The 16379-nt window shown below is 44.4% G+C and overlaps 6 protein-coding genes across 11 annotated transcripts; 2 read left to right on the top strand and 4 right to left on the bottom strand.

Moving 5' to 3' along the window:
• Nucleotides 1-19: 19 nt before the first annotated feature.
• Nucleotides 20-2312, bottom strand: Asciz (ASCIZ zinc finger protein). The gene is made up of 3 exons (XM_018027237.2): nucleotides 2004-2312; nucleotides 1725-1936; nucleotides 20-1652 (listed from the first exon to the last, which is right to left on the bottom strand). The coding sequence occupies exons 1-3, from the start codon at nucleotides 2283-2285 to the stop codon at nucleotides 491-493; spliced, it is 1656 nt and encodes a 551-aa protein (XP_017882726.1). The 5' UTR covers nucleotides 2286-2312; the 3' UTR covers nucleotides 20-490.
• Nucleotides 2313-2370: 58 nt separating this feature from the next.
• Nucleotides 2371-9756, top strand: SPoCk (secretory pathway calcium atpase). Of its 6 annotated transcripts, none has more exons than XM_026815018.1 (13): nucleotides 2371-2458; nucleotides 4179-4500; nucleotides 5446-5646; nucleotides 5721-5810; nucleotides 5890-5987; nucleotides 6283-6541; nucleotides 6607-7660; nucleotides 7761-8076; nucleotides 8151-8336; nucleotides 8436-8583; nucleotides 8654-8749; nucleotides 8846-8987; nucleotides 9052-9756. In XM_026815018.1, the coding sequence occupies exons 2-13, from the start codon at nucleotides 4381-4383 to the stop codon at nucleotides 9186-9188; spliced, it is 2847 nt and encodes a 948-aa protein (XP_026670819.1). In that variant the 5' UTR covers nucleotides 2371-2458; nucleotides 4179-4380; the 3' UTR covers nucleotides 9189-9756. The 6 variants fall into 6 exon arrangements, with proteins under 6 accessions (XP_026670819.1, XP_017882714.1, XP_026670824.1 ...); XM_018027225.2 differs by lacking the exon at nucleotides 2371-2458 and adding an exon at nucleotides 2759-2846; XM_026815023.1 differs by lacking the exon at nucleotides 2371-2458 and adding an exon at nucleotides 2889-2976.
• Nucleotides 9757-10562: 806 nt separating this feature from the next.
• On the bottom strand, nucleotides 10563-11643 carry LOC108626649 (uncharacterized). The gene is made up of 3 exons (XM_018027447.2): nucleotides 11258-11643; nucleotides 10875-10993; nucleotides 10563-10806 (listed from the first exon to the last, which is right to left on the bottom strand). The coding sequence occupies exons 1-3, from the start codon at nucleotides 11270-11272 to the stop codon at nucleotides 10689-10691; spliced, it is 252 nt and encodes an 83-aa protein (XP_017882936.1). The 5' UTR covers nucleotides 11273-11643; the 3' UTR covers nucleotides 10563-10688.
• Nucleotides 11644-11721: 78 nt separating this feature from the next.
• Nucleotides 11722-13164, bottom strand: LOC108626632 (uncharacterized). The gene is made up of 3 exons (XM_018027419.2): nucleotides 12523-13164; nucleotides 12176-12307; nucleotides 11722-12060 (listed from the first exon to the last, which is right to left on the bottom strand). The coding sequence occupies exons 1-3, from the start codon at nucleotides 12541-12543 to the stop codon at nucleotides 11917-11919; spliced, it is 297 nt and encodes a 98-aa protein (XP_017882908.1). The 5' UTR covers nucleotides 12544-13164; the 3' UTR covers nucleotides 11722-11916.
• LOC108626595 (uncharacterized) lies at nucleotides 12894-13479 on the top strand. The gene is made up of 2 exons (XM_018027337.2): nucleotides 12894-12929; nucleotides 13003-13479. Exons 1-2 carry the CDS (start codon nucleotides 12894-12896, stop codon nucleotides 13390-13392), a joined length of 426 nt encoding a protein of 141 aa, XP_017882826.2. The 3' UTR covers nucleotides 13393-13479.
• On the bottom strand, nucleotides 13383-15588 carry B-gluc1 (beta-1,3-glucan recognition protein 1). Its single transcript, XM_018027286.2, has 8 exons — nucleotides 15294-15588; nucleotides 14969-15196; nucleotides 14676-14878; nucleotides 14483-14619; nucleotides 14233-14393; nucleotides 13818-14140; nucleotides 13648-13749; nucleotides 13383-13582 (listed from the first exon to the last, which is right to left on the bottom strand). Exons 1-8 carry the CDS (start codon nucleotides 15436-15438, stop codon nucleotides 13481-13483), a joined length of 1401 nt encoding a protein of 466 aa, XP_017882775.1. The 5' UTR covers nucleotides 15439-15588; the 3' UTR covers nucleotides 13383-13480.
• Between the last annotated feature and the right edge of the window lie 791 nt (nucleotides 15589-16379).

The raw sequence follows: 16379 nt of genomic DNA, 5'->3' as shown, positions 1-16379 counted from the left end.
AAGGAAACGTAGATCAGTATCCGTATTAAATTTTATTTATCTTTGACTATTTTCGTCAAGTTATAAAATACTGTAAACGAAAAGTTTCAAGGTTTGTTTGCCCCCTTAAAATTTCATTTCGTTCGAGACCAACAGTTTTATTAGTAAATTGTACTCGCATTGCCTGGAATATGTATTTTCTTATTCTGGAGACATATGTGTATAAACATATATTTTGTATATGTTGGCAGTGAACATTGTGTAACTTGTGTGTAAATTCGAGACATCTTCTTTCTCAAAAACGAAATGCAGTTTTCGATCGTTACATATAATCGCTCTGTCAACGCGAATTGCACATATTATACGCGAAACTTAAATAATTATTTGGTAGTAAAGTATAAATGAAAACGAAATACCAAAGTAACTGAACTGAAGTAATTCGGGTCGTGTTAGTCTTATCCTGCGATATTAAATGCAAACCCCTGCACGATCACAATAAACAATTCCCTTACTACTGGAGACCTTCGAAAATGCTAAATAGATCGGTCTGCGTTTCGGTGTGACTAGTTTGAGTGCTCAGCCAGGAGCGACAGACGCTCATCGGAATGTTGCAACCCGTTTCGCAAATCAACGATTTCGTTTGCGTTTCGGCCGAGACCGTGGTATCCTCCAGCTGAGACCAAGGCGTTTGGGTCTGAATATTCGACAATCCTAAATCCGACGGTAACATCTCGTTGCAAGTTTGCGTGCACGTGTTACTGTACAACAACTGCTCCATGTTGTCGAGATTATTCGTGGTCTGCGTCTCGATGGTAGAGCTCAACGCAAACGACCTGGTCAACGGGTCCGGGTCGAAACCGAACGGTTGGGAATAAGCTTGTTCCGTTTGCGTCTCGATGCTGCTGAACCTGTCGTCGAAAGTTTTATCGGTCAGCATCGGATCTGATCGCGATAGTTTGCTGTTCGAAGACGCGAAGGCGTATCCTTCGACCGTCGACGATGCCTCTTCGACGTAAGGCAAAGTCATTAAAGCTACTGTACTACTCTTCGGAGTGGCGCACTGTATCAACGGATTGTGATCGTAAAACGTGTCGTACTCCGTTTGAGTGACGTTATCGTTCAGAACTTCAAACATATCTTTCTCAGGTATCGTCTGCGTGCCGGACGTACTTTTATCCTCCCAGAAATCTTGTAATTCGTCGTCGTCGTCGTGACGAAGCGGTAGAGGACTGTTCGGGAATAAGTTCGAGGACGTGAAATTGGCAAGATTCAGGTCCTCCTCCTTTAACAGGGTGTAATCGGAATTTTGAGACACATTCCTTCCATGTCTCTGTTCTGTCTTGTCTTTCAACGAATTCTTGAACGTGGTCTGGGTTTCCATAGACGTTACTCTCTGCTTAACTTTCAGAGAGCTCTCCGTCTGCGTATGTTTAGAAATTGCACGTTTTTCACTGTAACAATAGCTACTAGCACTGTCAGTCTGCTTCAACGGATTCAATACTCTTTTATTCTTTCTGCTGCAGTCGTCGGTTTGCGTAGCGATGTCCGACGTACTTTTCTTGCACGCTTTATTCCCGTTCCCATTCTGGCTCGTCGGTAGTATCGTAATCAGTTTGTTTATTTCTGTTTGACTGGTGGACAGGATCAATCTCATTCTCTTAGAATTCGAGCGCCTGCGAATCGAGATGATTATTCCGGATTCGCTGTATGACGAATAAATTGTGTCTCCTCGCGATTCAACTTACCTCAGCAAATTTTTATACTTTTCATTTATCTTGTGTAAAGATCTTTTTGCATGGGTGAGCAATGCCTCGTAAGAGGTGTAAGTCTTGGAACAGGAACATGTAAATTCAATTCCGCATACTCTCGTGTGGCCTTCCTTGGCCGCCTCGGTGGAGAAACTTTTCTCGCAGCGTACGCATGCATGCGTCTTCTCCGCGTGAACCTTAAGGTAATGCTATCAAACATATCGGGCAACGGATTATTCGATTCTAACTCGACGATCATCATCCTCCTATACTGACCTGTTTCAAATATTTCATACTGGCAAAGTACCTCTCGCCAGCATTGAGAGCGTAAACGCAGGATTCCACCGGACAATGGTACCGTGCATTCTGCTTTGTCGCCTTGTCCAAATTTTTACGTTGATGCACTTTGAGGTCGTGCAATCGGTACCGCGGCTCGTTCTTAAACACCAGACCGCATTTATCGCATTTAACATTGTTCGCTATCACGCTCAGCTCCTCCGGCAGCGGGCACACGATCTTCACATGCGACACATTTTCCATCGGTTTTATTCCCTCCATCGGAGGTTAAAAGTCCCGTGCAAATATATTAGAAACGGCCGTGCGCCTCTCGTCAGGTGACTAATAGTCCCGATCGATCTGGCTTAACTCTACATTTACTACAACTTCCTCGGCTCGGAGATCATTCGTATATTTGTCATACCCAGTGGATGAATCTCCGTAATCGAGAGCAGGTAAATTTCGGATCGTATTTGATTCAGTCAGTGATGGTCGGTGATAGTGTGGTGGATGGTGGTGTGTCAGTTGGTGTGTCAATACTGTCATTCACTATCACTCAGTCGGTAGTTACACGTCGAGCAAATGGGATGTTAGTTAGACGCTTCTTTTATACGTGCATTTATAGAGCTCTCGCCTAAAAGACAATTGATTCGACAACAGACAATCTATAATAGAGGATTGTACTAAATAGAATATGTATCATTGAAAGTCTGTGATTCGTGTTGAGTTGGCGTATAGTTACGTGTCGCCTGGTAGAGCTAGCAGCACGTTGGACCTGGATCTTCCGACGCGCCTCGGATTACTTATTGACGTTGTCTGATAGCAGCTTGGTCAAGCTCGAGGGTAGGACACTCCTCCGGAATTCTTTCCTTAGAATTACCTACGTTTCTATTTAGATATTTATATACGTTTCCCCGTCGATGGCCGAGGAACGACGTATTCGGTATCGATTTTTACCCGTAACCAGTGTCCTGTAAGTAGTCGCATGCCCGTTTGATTGTTACAAACTTTACGAGCGCGTCACGTCGTTCATTACGATTCGGAATTACTTCTTCAGAGTCCTTCACACGTTCTTAGATATTTATATACTTATACGTAGCGTGCGTCCACGTCCGCGTTCGAGGAACCTTCGCTATCGATTTTCAGTAAGTAACCATCAGTGTCCTGTGGTCGCAAGCTCGTTCGATTGTTAGCAATTCTACGAACGTGTTACGTCGTTTATACGATTATAGAACTGTGGCTTTTAATCAATCCTCGTTAGTTGAGCACGATAACACAGTAGTTGAGAATTATAGTGGCAACGTGTACACGCGTAGGTACGTGAATATGTAGGTCATTTATTTGTCATCCCTGTCGCAGACGTTTATCGAATAGTCATTTAATTTGCTTTTTAATCGATACTCGTCGCGTGGCCAATAATCTTGACGTGTACACATTTGAATTAAGTGATCTCGATTCGTGTCGCTGATTGCTGATAGACACACACTCGCGCGCGCGCGAGGCATCGATTTTAATGAAAGAATCATGCGCGATTAGTTTTATTTAATATTAAATTAGTTGCGGTGCTTCTTTAGAAAATCGATGAGACTCTCTTCTTGATTAATTCGACGGTAGGACAGTAATCTCTCTGCGTATCGTAACCTGCGATCAAACGTCTCTTTCGATCGATCGAGCCCGAGTGTGTTGTTGATTTAAAACAGCGTCGTAACATTCTAATTAATTGCTCGATTCAAATTAGTTTGTCCGTCTGCCAATAAGCAGACGTTCCTATTAGTATGTATAAGTCAACGACCGTCAATGCCTAATTTCGCGTTGAAACGAATTAGTGTACTTGAAGTCGTTCGAATCTTTTTTTTTTAATAGGCCAATCGGCATGTTTCAGTAAACGAAGCTAGTTAAAAAGGAACCGTTCACTCGAGAATTTCCGACTGCAGTCAAGGATCCCGATTAGAAATACCGACCTTCGCGTGACTGTAGAAATCGGTAAATTATTTAATATCCGCGTGCGCATACACACATAAAAACTATTTGTACCTACCGTCCAATGCCACGATGGCCAGATCATTCTTTTCCTCGATCGATCGATAAGAGCAGTACTTATATTGTCTTAACGTAAAAGTGGACCGAGTTTAGAATCATACGTTCAACGATTGTCTTTTTCTCCCATCTCGCTAGGGTGTCCTCCTAGACCATGATTCGTGCGTTTCCTTTTTTCGAAATTGTGAAACCGGATTGACGGACGCAGTTTACGTGAAACGTCGTCGCTAGATCCGTCCCCGTGACACCTTAACTTCAAGCAACGAACTACGTGACATTCTACAATTTTCCAACTAACCGGGTGGAGAACGAACGACGACGACGACTGCTCGAGGGAGAGATGAAAGATACGGCGAGTAAGAAGTACGAAAAACTATTCGAGGATAATGAACTGGATGCCGCCGCAGCGACGGCCGCAGCCGCCGACAAGGACCGCGACGAAAATGCATCGGTGAAAGACGTAAGTTTCAATTTTGCTTGACTGCAGATGTTATGAAATGCTCGAGAAGCGTTATTCAGAAAGCCGCATACAGATGGAAATTGTTAGCCCCTAAGCGTTGCTTTTGGGCTTACGGTAAAATAAATCAAAGACGTCGAAGATGATTATGTTTCAACGCAAAAGTAAATGTTCCCATTGAAACGCTTCTTTTAAACCGCGATGATGATACCAGAAATGGTACATTTTGCGTATAATTATCCGGGTCTCATTTTTGATAATGATACAAATGACATAACGCGTTCCTAGGAAGCGATTATCTCGAGAAAATTGTATGCTCTTGCATTTTGGGATTGACTGTATAGCCAATACATTCTTAAATAGAACAGTTTTACGGTTACAGGTATTAGATACCAGCAAGTAGGACTTATGACCTGATTTTAATTGTCGCACGAGAAGTTTCCAATTAAACACACATGTATAGTTTTATCAGTCTATATCTACAGTTTGTTTCCTGTATAAAAGTGACGATTGACACGTGTCACGTTTAAAGCAGTCCGGCAGTGATTCTAATCTCAAACTGCGTACAGAGTCAATTACTAGTTTTATGCAATTAACGTTTTATCAAACGCACGCGATTCACCAGCACAATGTTATCGAAATTCATGTTTCCATCTTCGACGAGAATATATCGGTCTCGATAAAGCTGTGTGAAGGTTAACGTGTTGGACGATTGCTTCGTTGTCATGAGTCTGCACACAAAGACATCGAGCATTCTCCTGGAGGGGAATAAAAAAATTCTGATCGAGGATTTATGCATTTAATTTTATAAGACTTGACATGTGTCAGTTCGAAGTTAGAAAACGTGTACGCTAAAAGGTCAGAAGAACGATTTTTATGAATCGGCGGAAAGAGTACTTAACTGATGATAATCAATCGAGTTAACGCAATTAATCTGGATGTTACAAGGACAAAGACCAAGGCCCGATGATGTGGTTGACGACATCCGACGCAGCCAGCCTTGGCGCGGAGGAGGTGTCCGCCAGGTTGCACGTGGACGTGAGAACTGGCCTTTGGTGGCAGGAAGCAGACCATCGAAGACAACTAGTCGGGTTCAATGAATTTAGCGTTAAAGAAGAGGAACCGACATGGAAGAAGTATCTCGAACAGGTGCTCTGAAATGATGCCTCCATCGCTTCGGGATGAATCACAAAATGCTAAGCTTACGTTCCTCTCTGTTTCAGTTTAAAAACCCTTTAATCCTGTTACTTCTGGGTTCTGCTTTTGTTAGCATATGTATGAAGCAGTTCGACGATGCTGTCAGTATTACAGTGGTGAGTGGTGGCTGCAACTGCATATCATGACTCTCTGACAATCTCTATTATCGTTTTCACGAGATTTCTTTCTCCTCAGGCTATCATAATAGTAGTGACAGTTGCATTCGTGCAAGAATATAGATCTGAAAAGTCCTTAGAGGAATTAAACAAATTGGTGCCGCCTACGTGTCACTGGTATGTGTGCTGAATCATACGATTATTATTTATACTAATAGGGTGCAGAAACGAGCTGTCGAAATTGTGGGTAGTATTGCTGTAACATGATGGCACGTTCCTTAAAGGCTACACTCCTCGGTGGCTACGTTGTCCCTTCACGCAGAACACATGGTTCCCTTTGCCTTGTTAGAAGATAGCATACCCGGTCCCGATCGGTGAAATTCTCTTTCACGTAACGCCTCGCGTAAAAGTTAAAATTGTTATACGTACGAATATGAAATGTGAAAAGAGCGTTCTTCCTCTCTGTTTACAGTTTACGAGAAGGTAGAGTAGAGACGTTCCTCGCTCGCAATTTAGTTCCTGGCGACGTAGTTTATTTAAATATCGGGGATAGAGTGCCAGCCGATATCAGGATATTCGAAGCGATAGATCTAGCGATCGATGAGAGCAGTTTCACCGGGGAGACCGAACCGGCACAAAAGTCGACAGCTCCGATATTGAAAGGTAACGGATTAACGTCGAAGAGGAATATAGCGTTTATGGGCACGCTGGTACGCTGCGGTAATGGGAAGGTAAGCTTTAAACGAATACGCGCGAAACTGAACTAAAAACCTATTATGACTCAACTATTTCGCAGGGTATAGTAGTGAATACGGGCGAGAAGAGCGAATTCGGTAAAGTGTTCTCCATGATGCAAGCAGAGGAGTCTCCGAAGACACCGCTTCAAAGAAGCATGGACATCCTGGGCACGCAGTTGTCCTTCTATTCGTTCTGTATCATCGGCATTATCATGCTCCTTGGCTGGATCCAAGGCAAAGCGATACTCGAGATGTTCACCATCAGCGTGAGTCTAGCAGTGGCGGCTATACCGGAGGGTCTGCCCATCGTTGTAACCGTGACTTTGGCTCTGGGCGTTATGAGAATGGCCAAGAGGAAAGCCATTGTCAAGAAACTGCCAACGGTCGAGACGCTCGGTTGCGTGAACGTGATATGCTCCGATAAGACCGGCACTATCACGAAGAACGAAATGACAGCGACGATTGTAGTAACCTCGGAGGGTTACATAGCCGATATAACTGGTGCTGGTTACAACGATAAAGGAGAAGTGCGAATTCGGAAGTGCGACAACTTCGACCTTGCCCATGCAGCTATTAGTAACATGCTGGAAGTCGGATGCGTCTGCAACAACGCTATTATACAAAACGATACGTTGCTCGGTCAGCCGACGGAAGGTGCGTTGATAGCGTTGGCACTGAAATACGGCATGTACGGGGTGGCAGACAAGTATCTGCGATTACAAGAGTACCCGTTCTCGTCCGAACAGAAAATGATGGCTGTGAAGTGTACACCGAAGCACGGCGAGAACAGGCAAGAGATCTATTTTGTGAAAGGTGCTATAGAGAAGATCTTACCGTTGTGCAGCAAGTACTCGGTCAACGGGCAAGTGTACGCTTTGAATCAGAAGAGGGACGAAGAATTCTTGACGGAAGCGTACGAGATCGGACAGCAGGGATTGAGAGTAATCGGATTGGCGCGTGGTTCGTCGCTGCAAGATCTCATGTACGTCGGCCTCGTGGGTATATGCGATCCTCCGCGGCCCCACGTTCGGGAATCGATAACGACTTTAATAAATAGCGGTGTTAAAGTGAAAATGGTTACGGGTGATGCCAGAGAAACTGCATCCGCGATAGGTATGGGGTATATGTATATATAATAATCGCTTTCGTTGGAATTCGTGACTATCGGTCGATGACAGGTCTCATACATCCCTTGTGTGTTATTTCTTCACAGCGAGCATGATCGGGCTAGACGTGCTGCATTCGCGATTGATATCCGGAGACGAGATCGATCTGATGTCCGAGAATCAGTTGGAGCAGTGCATCAATAACGTTAGCGTGTTTTACCGGGTCACTCCTAAGCATAAGCTGTGCATCGTGAAAGCCTTGCAAAGGGAAGGAAACATAGTGGGCATGACCGGCGACGGTGTGAACGATGGCGTCGCTCTGAAGAGAGCCGATATAGGGATAGCCATGGGTAAAAACGGTACCGACGTCTGCAAAGAAGCTGCAGACATGATTCTCGTCGACGACGATTTTCAAACCATCATGTACGTGTACAGTCTCTCCTCCTCCCGCGTTTCTTTAATCTTCGCGTTTCACATTTTTTTTTTTGTTCCCAAAGTGCTGCGATCGAAGAGGGGAAAGGAATATTTCATAATATACGAAACTTCGTGAGATTTCAATTAAGTACAAGCATAGCTGCTTTGTCGTTGATCGCGCTTGCTACTTTGATGGGTATACCGAATCCGTTGAATGCCATGCAGATTCTCTGGATCAATATCATTATGGATGGACCGCCTGCTCAAAGGTAACAATTAAATCAAACCACATTTGTCGACGAGGAGACGTCAGGATGCTGACGAGATGAAAGAATAAGGGCTTGTAATTAACTAATCGTTTCTCACAGTCTCGGCGTCGAACCGGTTGACAAAGATGTTTTGAAACAAAAGCCGCGCGACACGAAGGAACCGATGATCAATCGACGTCTGATCATCAACGTACTACTGTCTGCTGCTATCATTATTCTTGGCACTCTATGGGTTTATAACAGAGAGGTACGAAGTCTTCAGTTCATTCACACCGAATTCTTTGCCACCTCTGATCCGTTCTGTGTTTCTGCGTCAGATGACGACTGACGGTACCACTGCGAGAGACACAACTATGACGTTTACCTGTTTCGTTTTCTTCGACATGTTCAACGCTTTAAGTTGTAGATCACAAGTGAGTAATAACGACGATACGTTTCGTGATAGATATCCAATAAGATTCGTTTCTATAAATGTATGAACGAACGAACGTGTTGGAAACGTGTTTCAGACCAAGTCCATATTTACCATTGGTTTGTGGAGTAACAAAATGTTCCTGGTGGCCGTTACGTTGTCGGTAATAGGGCAGATGCTAGTGATCTATTTCCCGCCTTTGCAACGAGTTTTTCAGACGGAAGCTCTCTCGGCAAAAGGTACGAAGACGAAGCGAAATCGATCAAACGGATCGTGTTCACTCTTACTTGTTGTTCTCGACAGACATCCTGTTCCTCGTCGCGCTGACATCGAGCGTCTTCGTGATCAGCGAAATAAAGAAATTCATCGAGAGGCAACTGTACAAACGGCGAACAGCAGGTACACAGTATTGTAACAAGTCCGAGACGGATTTCGTATGACAGTTACAGTCTGCCGACGATAAGGCGGACAAACATCATTCGGAATAAAAAAAATCAGAAATACCCGAGACGCGCAATCGTACGCGGGTAGTAGTCCTTCGTTCGTCAAGACATTAACTCTTCGCTAATACACTCGACTATGCTTGCACATTTGTAAAACTTAATACCACTTGTGCACCCGTCAGAGATGATACAACACATTTTTCCTCCCCCGTGGTCGCGCGTGCGTGCGCGTAATCGAAGGCGCGTTAAACGAAAGATTGAATTTTAAAAGGATCGAATGCGTTTTTTAACATTTACACATTTCTCTCTCTCTCTCTCTCTGATATCCAACGTTTTTAGGCGTTTAGAATATATTTAGCCGTTCTCACTTTCCTCGCGTTCACGGGGAATCAACATTGGACACGTGATAGATTCTAGAGGAAACGCCGTGCACATTCCATGTACTTCTTCGTATAGACGATCGATTTTAACATCAGTCGTGTTTGTAGCGCGACGATCATCGAGCAGTCGTGAATAGGTGTTGTTCCGACTCTTAAAATCCATTATTTCTCCATTCATTCGACTAGAAAAAAAAAACAGTTTGTCTCTCGAACAATTTCACACTCGTTTCCACTCTCTCCCTCTCTCTCTCTCTCTCTCTCTCTCTTTTTCTCTCTTGCAAAATATACTCTCGCATAATAAAACAACCATTCGTGATAAAGTGAAACATACATTTAAGACGTAATTAAGCACACGGAATCGATTGCATTTAAAAAATACAATTAATTATAACTGAGAGAATAAACGATCTTATGTAATGTACCTGCTGCTCCATGAACCATCCCCGATGCATTTCTTGCTCCGTCTTGCTTAAATCGACCTTCTTCGGTTCTACAACGTAATATATACCTCTTTTCTCTTCGTACTACTACCGGTGGTGTCCCATCATGGGAGTCAAAGTATTATTATTAATTCAGTTTATTTCTGGGAACGCCTTCAATCAACGATCGAACTTATTACCACCACGTATCAGACCGTCGCCGGTGTCGCGGAGTGGACATCATTCGCAGTCCGGGTCGAAGAGCCCATGCGGGGAACGTAAGCCGTAAAATTCTCTTGAATCACGACGTTGAACAGAGGAAAAAAACAGCTGAACCAGAAGTCGCCGAGTCCGTTTTTACCCATAAGAATGAGAGACTCGGCGCACTGTCTGCCGAGCGAACGATTGAATATAGCCAATAATGCATACGCGAGTTTTTTTCTGACAGCTTACACGTGACTTTGGATAGAGGGTAATCGTGACGATCGTTCCGTCGCAAAACGTGATTTCCGTGAGTAGGTGATTGATTGAAAATAACCGTAGCTACATAACTATACATACAGTAGTCCTTATTGATTTGTCGCAGATTTATTTTTAACATCAGCGTGTTAATGTAACAGCGAGGAGATTGTCGATCAACACGATGTTACACAATTATACTTAATTAGGTAAAGCATGATTTATCGCTTCTTGTCGTTTCAGTGAATTCCCTCGAGGGCACTGTAAGTTTTATACTGGTACAGATCGGGTCCTCCGTAGCCGTAGAGTAATTTCCCTCTTCCGTTCTCATCGTAGTACGGATACCGGTATTTGGGGCTATAAATGGATGGAACAGGTAACGATTAGCACAATTTCGATGTTAACACAGTCCTCCTAAATTTTACCGTTCGAAATACTGGAAGTTAGGTGCCTTCGGTTGTGCTATCGTCGCCGCGGTCTCTGCTATCGATCCGAGTAAAAACCCGACGATCATGATTACGGTCGCAAAGATCACGGTTGTCCACTGGAATGTAGGTCAACAATTTAGCGCGTGACGATGTAAAGATATGAAGAAGAGCATGCATATTCATCATCTGTTAAACGTTTCGTAATAAATAATAAAGAAAAAGCGCGCTGCTGTGTGTGCGCGCATAGCGCAGCAGGTGAAACAGCGTCCAGTGACCCACACTCTAGCATCTCTTGCTCCTAAAATTCTTTCGTACAATTTTCTTCGGGGACTTACTCTGAGCGTTTTATTTAACACTTTTACGTTTCGTATTCTACTCACGTGTCTCGCCGCCATCTCTTTATGATTGCGCGTACGGCTTCTGTTCGCAACGAAGAAAGTTGGAAAGTTCCTTAAACGTAATGCCAAATGTCTTCGATATGCGACACGGTCTAACAATTTTATTTCGATCGAAAACAAGGTGTTATTTGATCAATCTGATAAACACTATAGCCCGTGCACGATCGACAGTTCGTTTCCGTTTTCGATTCACCTTATGCTCGCCTTATTCTGAGGCCTGTGTTGTTACCCGTGTTCTTCGTCCGGTGGTCCCCACCGTTAAACGTCGCGAGTGAAAGTCGAACGACGACGACGACGACGACGACGCACGTAGACGCACGTAGACGCACCTGCTAGAAAACGGCGTTTCCTCGAACCCATCGCCAGTCGATGGAAGATGATTACGCGATCGACGTTTGACGAAATATTTTTCAAGGTCGGAACGGAAACGAAATGGACGATAAAGATTCAATCGTGCCAGAAAACGGAAAAGATTCATTTATTTATACAATACACGCGCGTATACATTCTCGATAAAATTCGACTCGATTCTATCTTTACTACACGACTAGTGTAATAAAATACAATTGTCTGATCGTATCACAATCCAACTATGTTATTTTTCAATGTGTCTGTTTGCAGATTATCGACTGTCTATCCGATTAGACGGTCGTTCCCCAAGCTCCCTTGTATCCGATTCCCATACCGATCCTCGCGATCGCTGCCTCGCCGCGACGTCCGTTCTCCTGCTCGTATATCACTCTTCTCTGTTTTCCAACTTCTGGATCGAAATCCCATTGCGTCTCCTAGTGAACAGATTTAAGGGAGTGAGATCCGCCGATCCTTAGCCCACCCCCGTCACGATTCTGGCTTTAATCGATTTGTACTGGTTTTCTTTTCACAGCAGAAGAGTGTACTTGCCTCGTGGATGAGCGGTACCCCCGCTATATTATACTGAATGAGGTCGTGAATGAATGAGAAAACACTGATGGGTTCGGCGGCCAATACATTTGTATCGGTGTTGAACAGTGTGAGGAGAAAAATCGAGACTACCTAAACGATTCGATAACACTTGGATTAATAAGTTTCAATTATTGTACATTTCGTTTGTTATTATACTGTTAAAAATTCGAAAAAACTCTCCTTTCGAACGAATTGGGAAATTCTGTTTCTACGAAGTAGCGTATTAAAAATATCGTTCGATGAAACATCGAATAAAGTTTAACTAAAAATCGTAATCGTTAATCATTGGTCGTGTTTAAGTATACCAGACTACGAGAGAAATCCATGCTGTTCCTCCTGTAAAACAATCGCGAAGCGTAGCACGATGACAGCGAGACGGGCGCGGAATACTAACTGAATAATTGCCGCGGTGGAAAGAAATCGGCTGATGCGAGCAGAGGTCTATGGCGCAACTGTAAGCCAGTGAAAGTAAGAAAAAGATCGAACCGGGTGGCGGCGAGGCGCGAGTCGTTTGAAAAGCTACGCGATCTACGTTTCAAATTGTCGGCCAGGAAAAATGTATTCCGCGCACGGACTTGTCACCCACTCGGAAGGCATAAAGGTGGCCGGACGATCGGAGACGGCATGTAATTGCTTTTGTTCTTTCCTGCCTGAAGGATCGATCGAAAGGAAAGAAATGCGCACGAATCACGTGTTGATCGTAATTTCCGCGGTAAGTGGGATGCGGCAAGGGAATAAAATGTTAGGGAAGAAATCGTCTCATCGTTCTTTAATTACAAATACAGCTGTGCGCGATCGTCGAGTGCGATGGAACCCACCGTGTGGTCAGGACACTTCCGTACGATCTATCCCCGTCCAGATGGTTCTCTACGTTGCGAACTCTGTGGTCCGGCGGCAGCAGCGGCGGCGGAGGATTCTGGCAATTTCCGAGGAACAGTGCGGAGACTCTCTTGAGGCTGATAGCCTCGCCGGATACCAAGAAGAAGATAGTGTTCGAGTTTAAACCTGAAGACGGACCCCGGGCCTCGTACGATTATCAGAGGCGCTACGGTTATCGAGGACAGTGGCTGATCGAGTCACTAGGCTCCGGTTTCCGTCCGAACGGTGTTCCCTATTATCGACATACATCTGTACCACCTTCCGTGCTCGTGCCGCCACCCTACTACCCTATTTGACGTCTTTTATAGACTTATACGTATAAAGGAAGAAGCAAATGGATTGGTTAAAATGTGATGCGTGTAAGTTTGGGGGTCTGAGTAATCCTTAGACAGACCAAACTTTGACGTAGTCTACGTGGAGGCCTGTGTCTCTGTTGTTCCAGGAGTTCTGCCACTTGTTCTGTGCTTGGTAGAACTTGTTCATCGCCTGGAACGGGTCGCGTGAATTAAATCTATAATTCTCTTAAAAACGGACGGAAGTTTCGAGTTTACCTTCGGCTCGCTGTTCTCCCACGGTTTCCTGTAGTTACTGCTGACGCACTCGTCTGGGAAGACGGTCAGACCTCCCACAGCCAAACCGATGTTTACGTACGCCTGTGAAAAGTCGTGGGTCGCCTAATTATTTTTGGCGACCGTAATTATTTGACGATAAAAAAACTGACCGGAGTCTCGAATAACGACGGGAGCGTTTGTTCGCCGTACTGTTCTCCGTCCACCTTAAGCGTCAATCGGCCACGTTTCCATTCCAATTCGTACAAGTGGTAACCATCGGACCACAACGAATCTGCAGATTTCCTAGGAAGATTGTACAGATTATCTTGACGCTGTTTCACGTTTATCGCGTGGCCACCACCCATAAGAACGCGACCGCTTATATCGTTTCCATCCTTCGTACTGAGAGACGGATTTCCGGCCGAATGTGCTACGATCAAGTCGCAATGCACCGAGCCTTGCTTATCGTTGTTCGCGTTGACCAAACTGATCGCTGAAAGGAGATCACAATTCGTTATCATCTCTCTCCCCCTTCCGTCTTCGTTTTCAATTACGAACTCTGTTCTTCAGAACGGTAAAACGCACAGGGATATATCCAATCGCCGCGAGGTAATTTAGCACGGACTTCAATTCGGCCGTACTGGAAAACGAACGTGTCTTGCGTGGTCAGACGTCCCGATATCACGGGTGGTAAAATGTTCCACGCGACTGCCCTTCGGTTGCATTGATCAGTCGCGTCCGTGCATCTAAAATTCGCAAAATTAAGTGGACGGTGAAATGACAAATTGTTGGGATTCGTTTGGGATATAAATTGATTTGCTATACAAATGCTTACTGCGTTAACGTCAGGTTCCCGTCGCGGACGAAATTTTCACCGTACTTGTCGTTGGTTAAACCCGGCTTGATGTGCAAGGAACCATCGCTGACGTGCACGTTGTCCGCGTTATTCATGTATACCACGAACTCGTAACTCTGAAGCGACGTGTCATAGAATTGTTACGGATCCAGTTTCTCCCTCATTTACTTACCGGAACGCCCGAGAAGCTTTCAATAATTTTCCACTTGTCGCTCAGGGAATCGAAATTGTCTTCGAAAATTAATTGACCGGGGCAGTATTTATTCGGCTTCTCCCGACGATTATTATCGAATATTTTCGTCTCCGGCTTGTTCGCGCAGGTAATCTCAGAGATAACGTCCTGGTTCACCGGTGTTCCATCGTAGTTGTAGAAGTCTAGCGAGAAGATTACAACGATTTTCTCTCATCAATTTGAAAATCTTCTCTCCAACAGTGTAACGTCGATTTTATTGTTTCAATTCTCACCCTCGACTACCATACTCTGATCGACCAAATTGTAACCGAGACCGTCGTAGACTACGTGAATCCAATAGTAAATTACATCGCCGCGTTTCAGTCTCGTCGTTCGGTCCTCATAGGTCCATTGACCGTGTCGCGTTTTTATAATATCCCTGGCAATGGAACCTGCCTCGAGGCCGTAGAAGTCTTCGTTGAATTTCACGTGAAACGCGACCAAGCTGATTCCGTCCTCGTCTAAAAATCGATGGATCGTTCGAGCGACTCTTCGATTGACGCAGTCGACGCTTGCAAAATAAGAAGCGTCTCGGACAATTAGTCTAGAATTACTTACGTGGAATGGACATCCGCAGTCCCTTCGGGTAAAGCGGCTCGACGCTTGGCGTCGGGGGCGTGTATTGCGCGAAACTTTCTTGCACTATAGCAGTGAAAAAAAAGAGAATCGCGGCAAGAAACCGCTTAGAATCTGCAGCGTACATGATAGCTTTCACACAGTAAGAGCGACACTGAAGGATTCCTCCGCGGCGGCGGCGACGACGACGAAAGCGGCGAAGAATAAGAAGCTACTGGCTGACCGCTCTCGGGAACAGGTTTTTGTATAAATAAACCGCGCTATTATCCTACGCGCGCGCACGTTCTCACTCGCCAGCGGACGGGGAGATAATCTCGGAATTCCCGTCTCGGATATACAAAACGACAACTGTTGTTTAATGTTGACGATCGGGACGTTCGATTGGAGGATTTCGAAATCGTGTTATTTCCTCATACAGTTTACATGCTTATCTTATTTCCTCCGAGAAGAAGCGAGAATTTCTTTGCGCATTTATTACTGAACAGATTTTCCTGGTTTGTCCGAGTATGTAGTAGTAGTAGTAGCAGCAGCAGGCAAAAAGTAGTAAAGGACATAATTCTTAGAACAGATGCGATTCGAAGGACATTGCAAGAAAAGAACGATTGGACGTGCCTTAAATTCATTTATTTATTTACACGCAAATTTATATATATATATATATATGTATATATATATTATGTATATATCACTGTTATATTGCTATAACCGTTGAGATTAACGCGTACGAACGCTGTTCCTTTTAATCGTCATCGCGCGTTAAGAAGTTTCCACTCGAATCGTCTAGTACGCCTAGTTCGTCTTCCCCTCGTTCCTTGTCCGCTGTACTCTTTGTTTGCCTGCGAGGATGTCGGCATCGATTTAATAAAAGAGAACTTACACCAATCTCGGTACTGTTTTCAAATCAGACTTCGCTCGGCACAACGTCTTCTCCCTCGCATTGATATGTGATACATATGCACACATATATATATATATATATATATATATGTATATTCATATTCGTTATCTAAGTCTACGAACATTTATGAGCGTCATCGTCGAAGCGGTCGACACCAAGAACCAAGGAGA

This window comes from Ceratina calcarata, unplaced genomic scaffold, assembly GCF_001652005.2.
Source record: "Ceratina calcarata isolate Rehan_Ccalc_2016 unplaced genomic scaffold, ASM165200v1 scaffold121.2, whole genome shotgun sequence".
NCBI lineage: Eukaryota > Metazoa > Arthropoda > Insecta > Hymenoptera > Apidae > Ceratina > Ceratina calcarata.
Note: the sequence above shows the minus strand (reverse complement) of the source record. Positions and strands in the feature narration are given on the sequence as shown.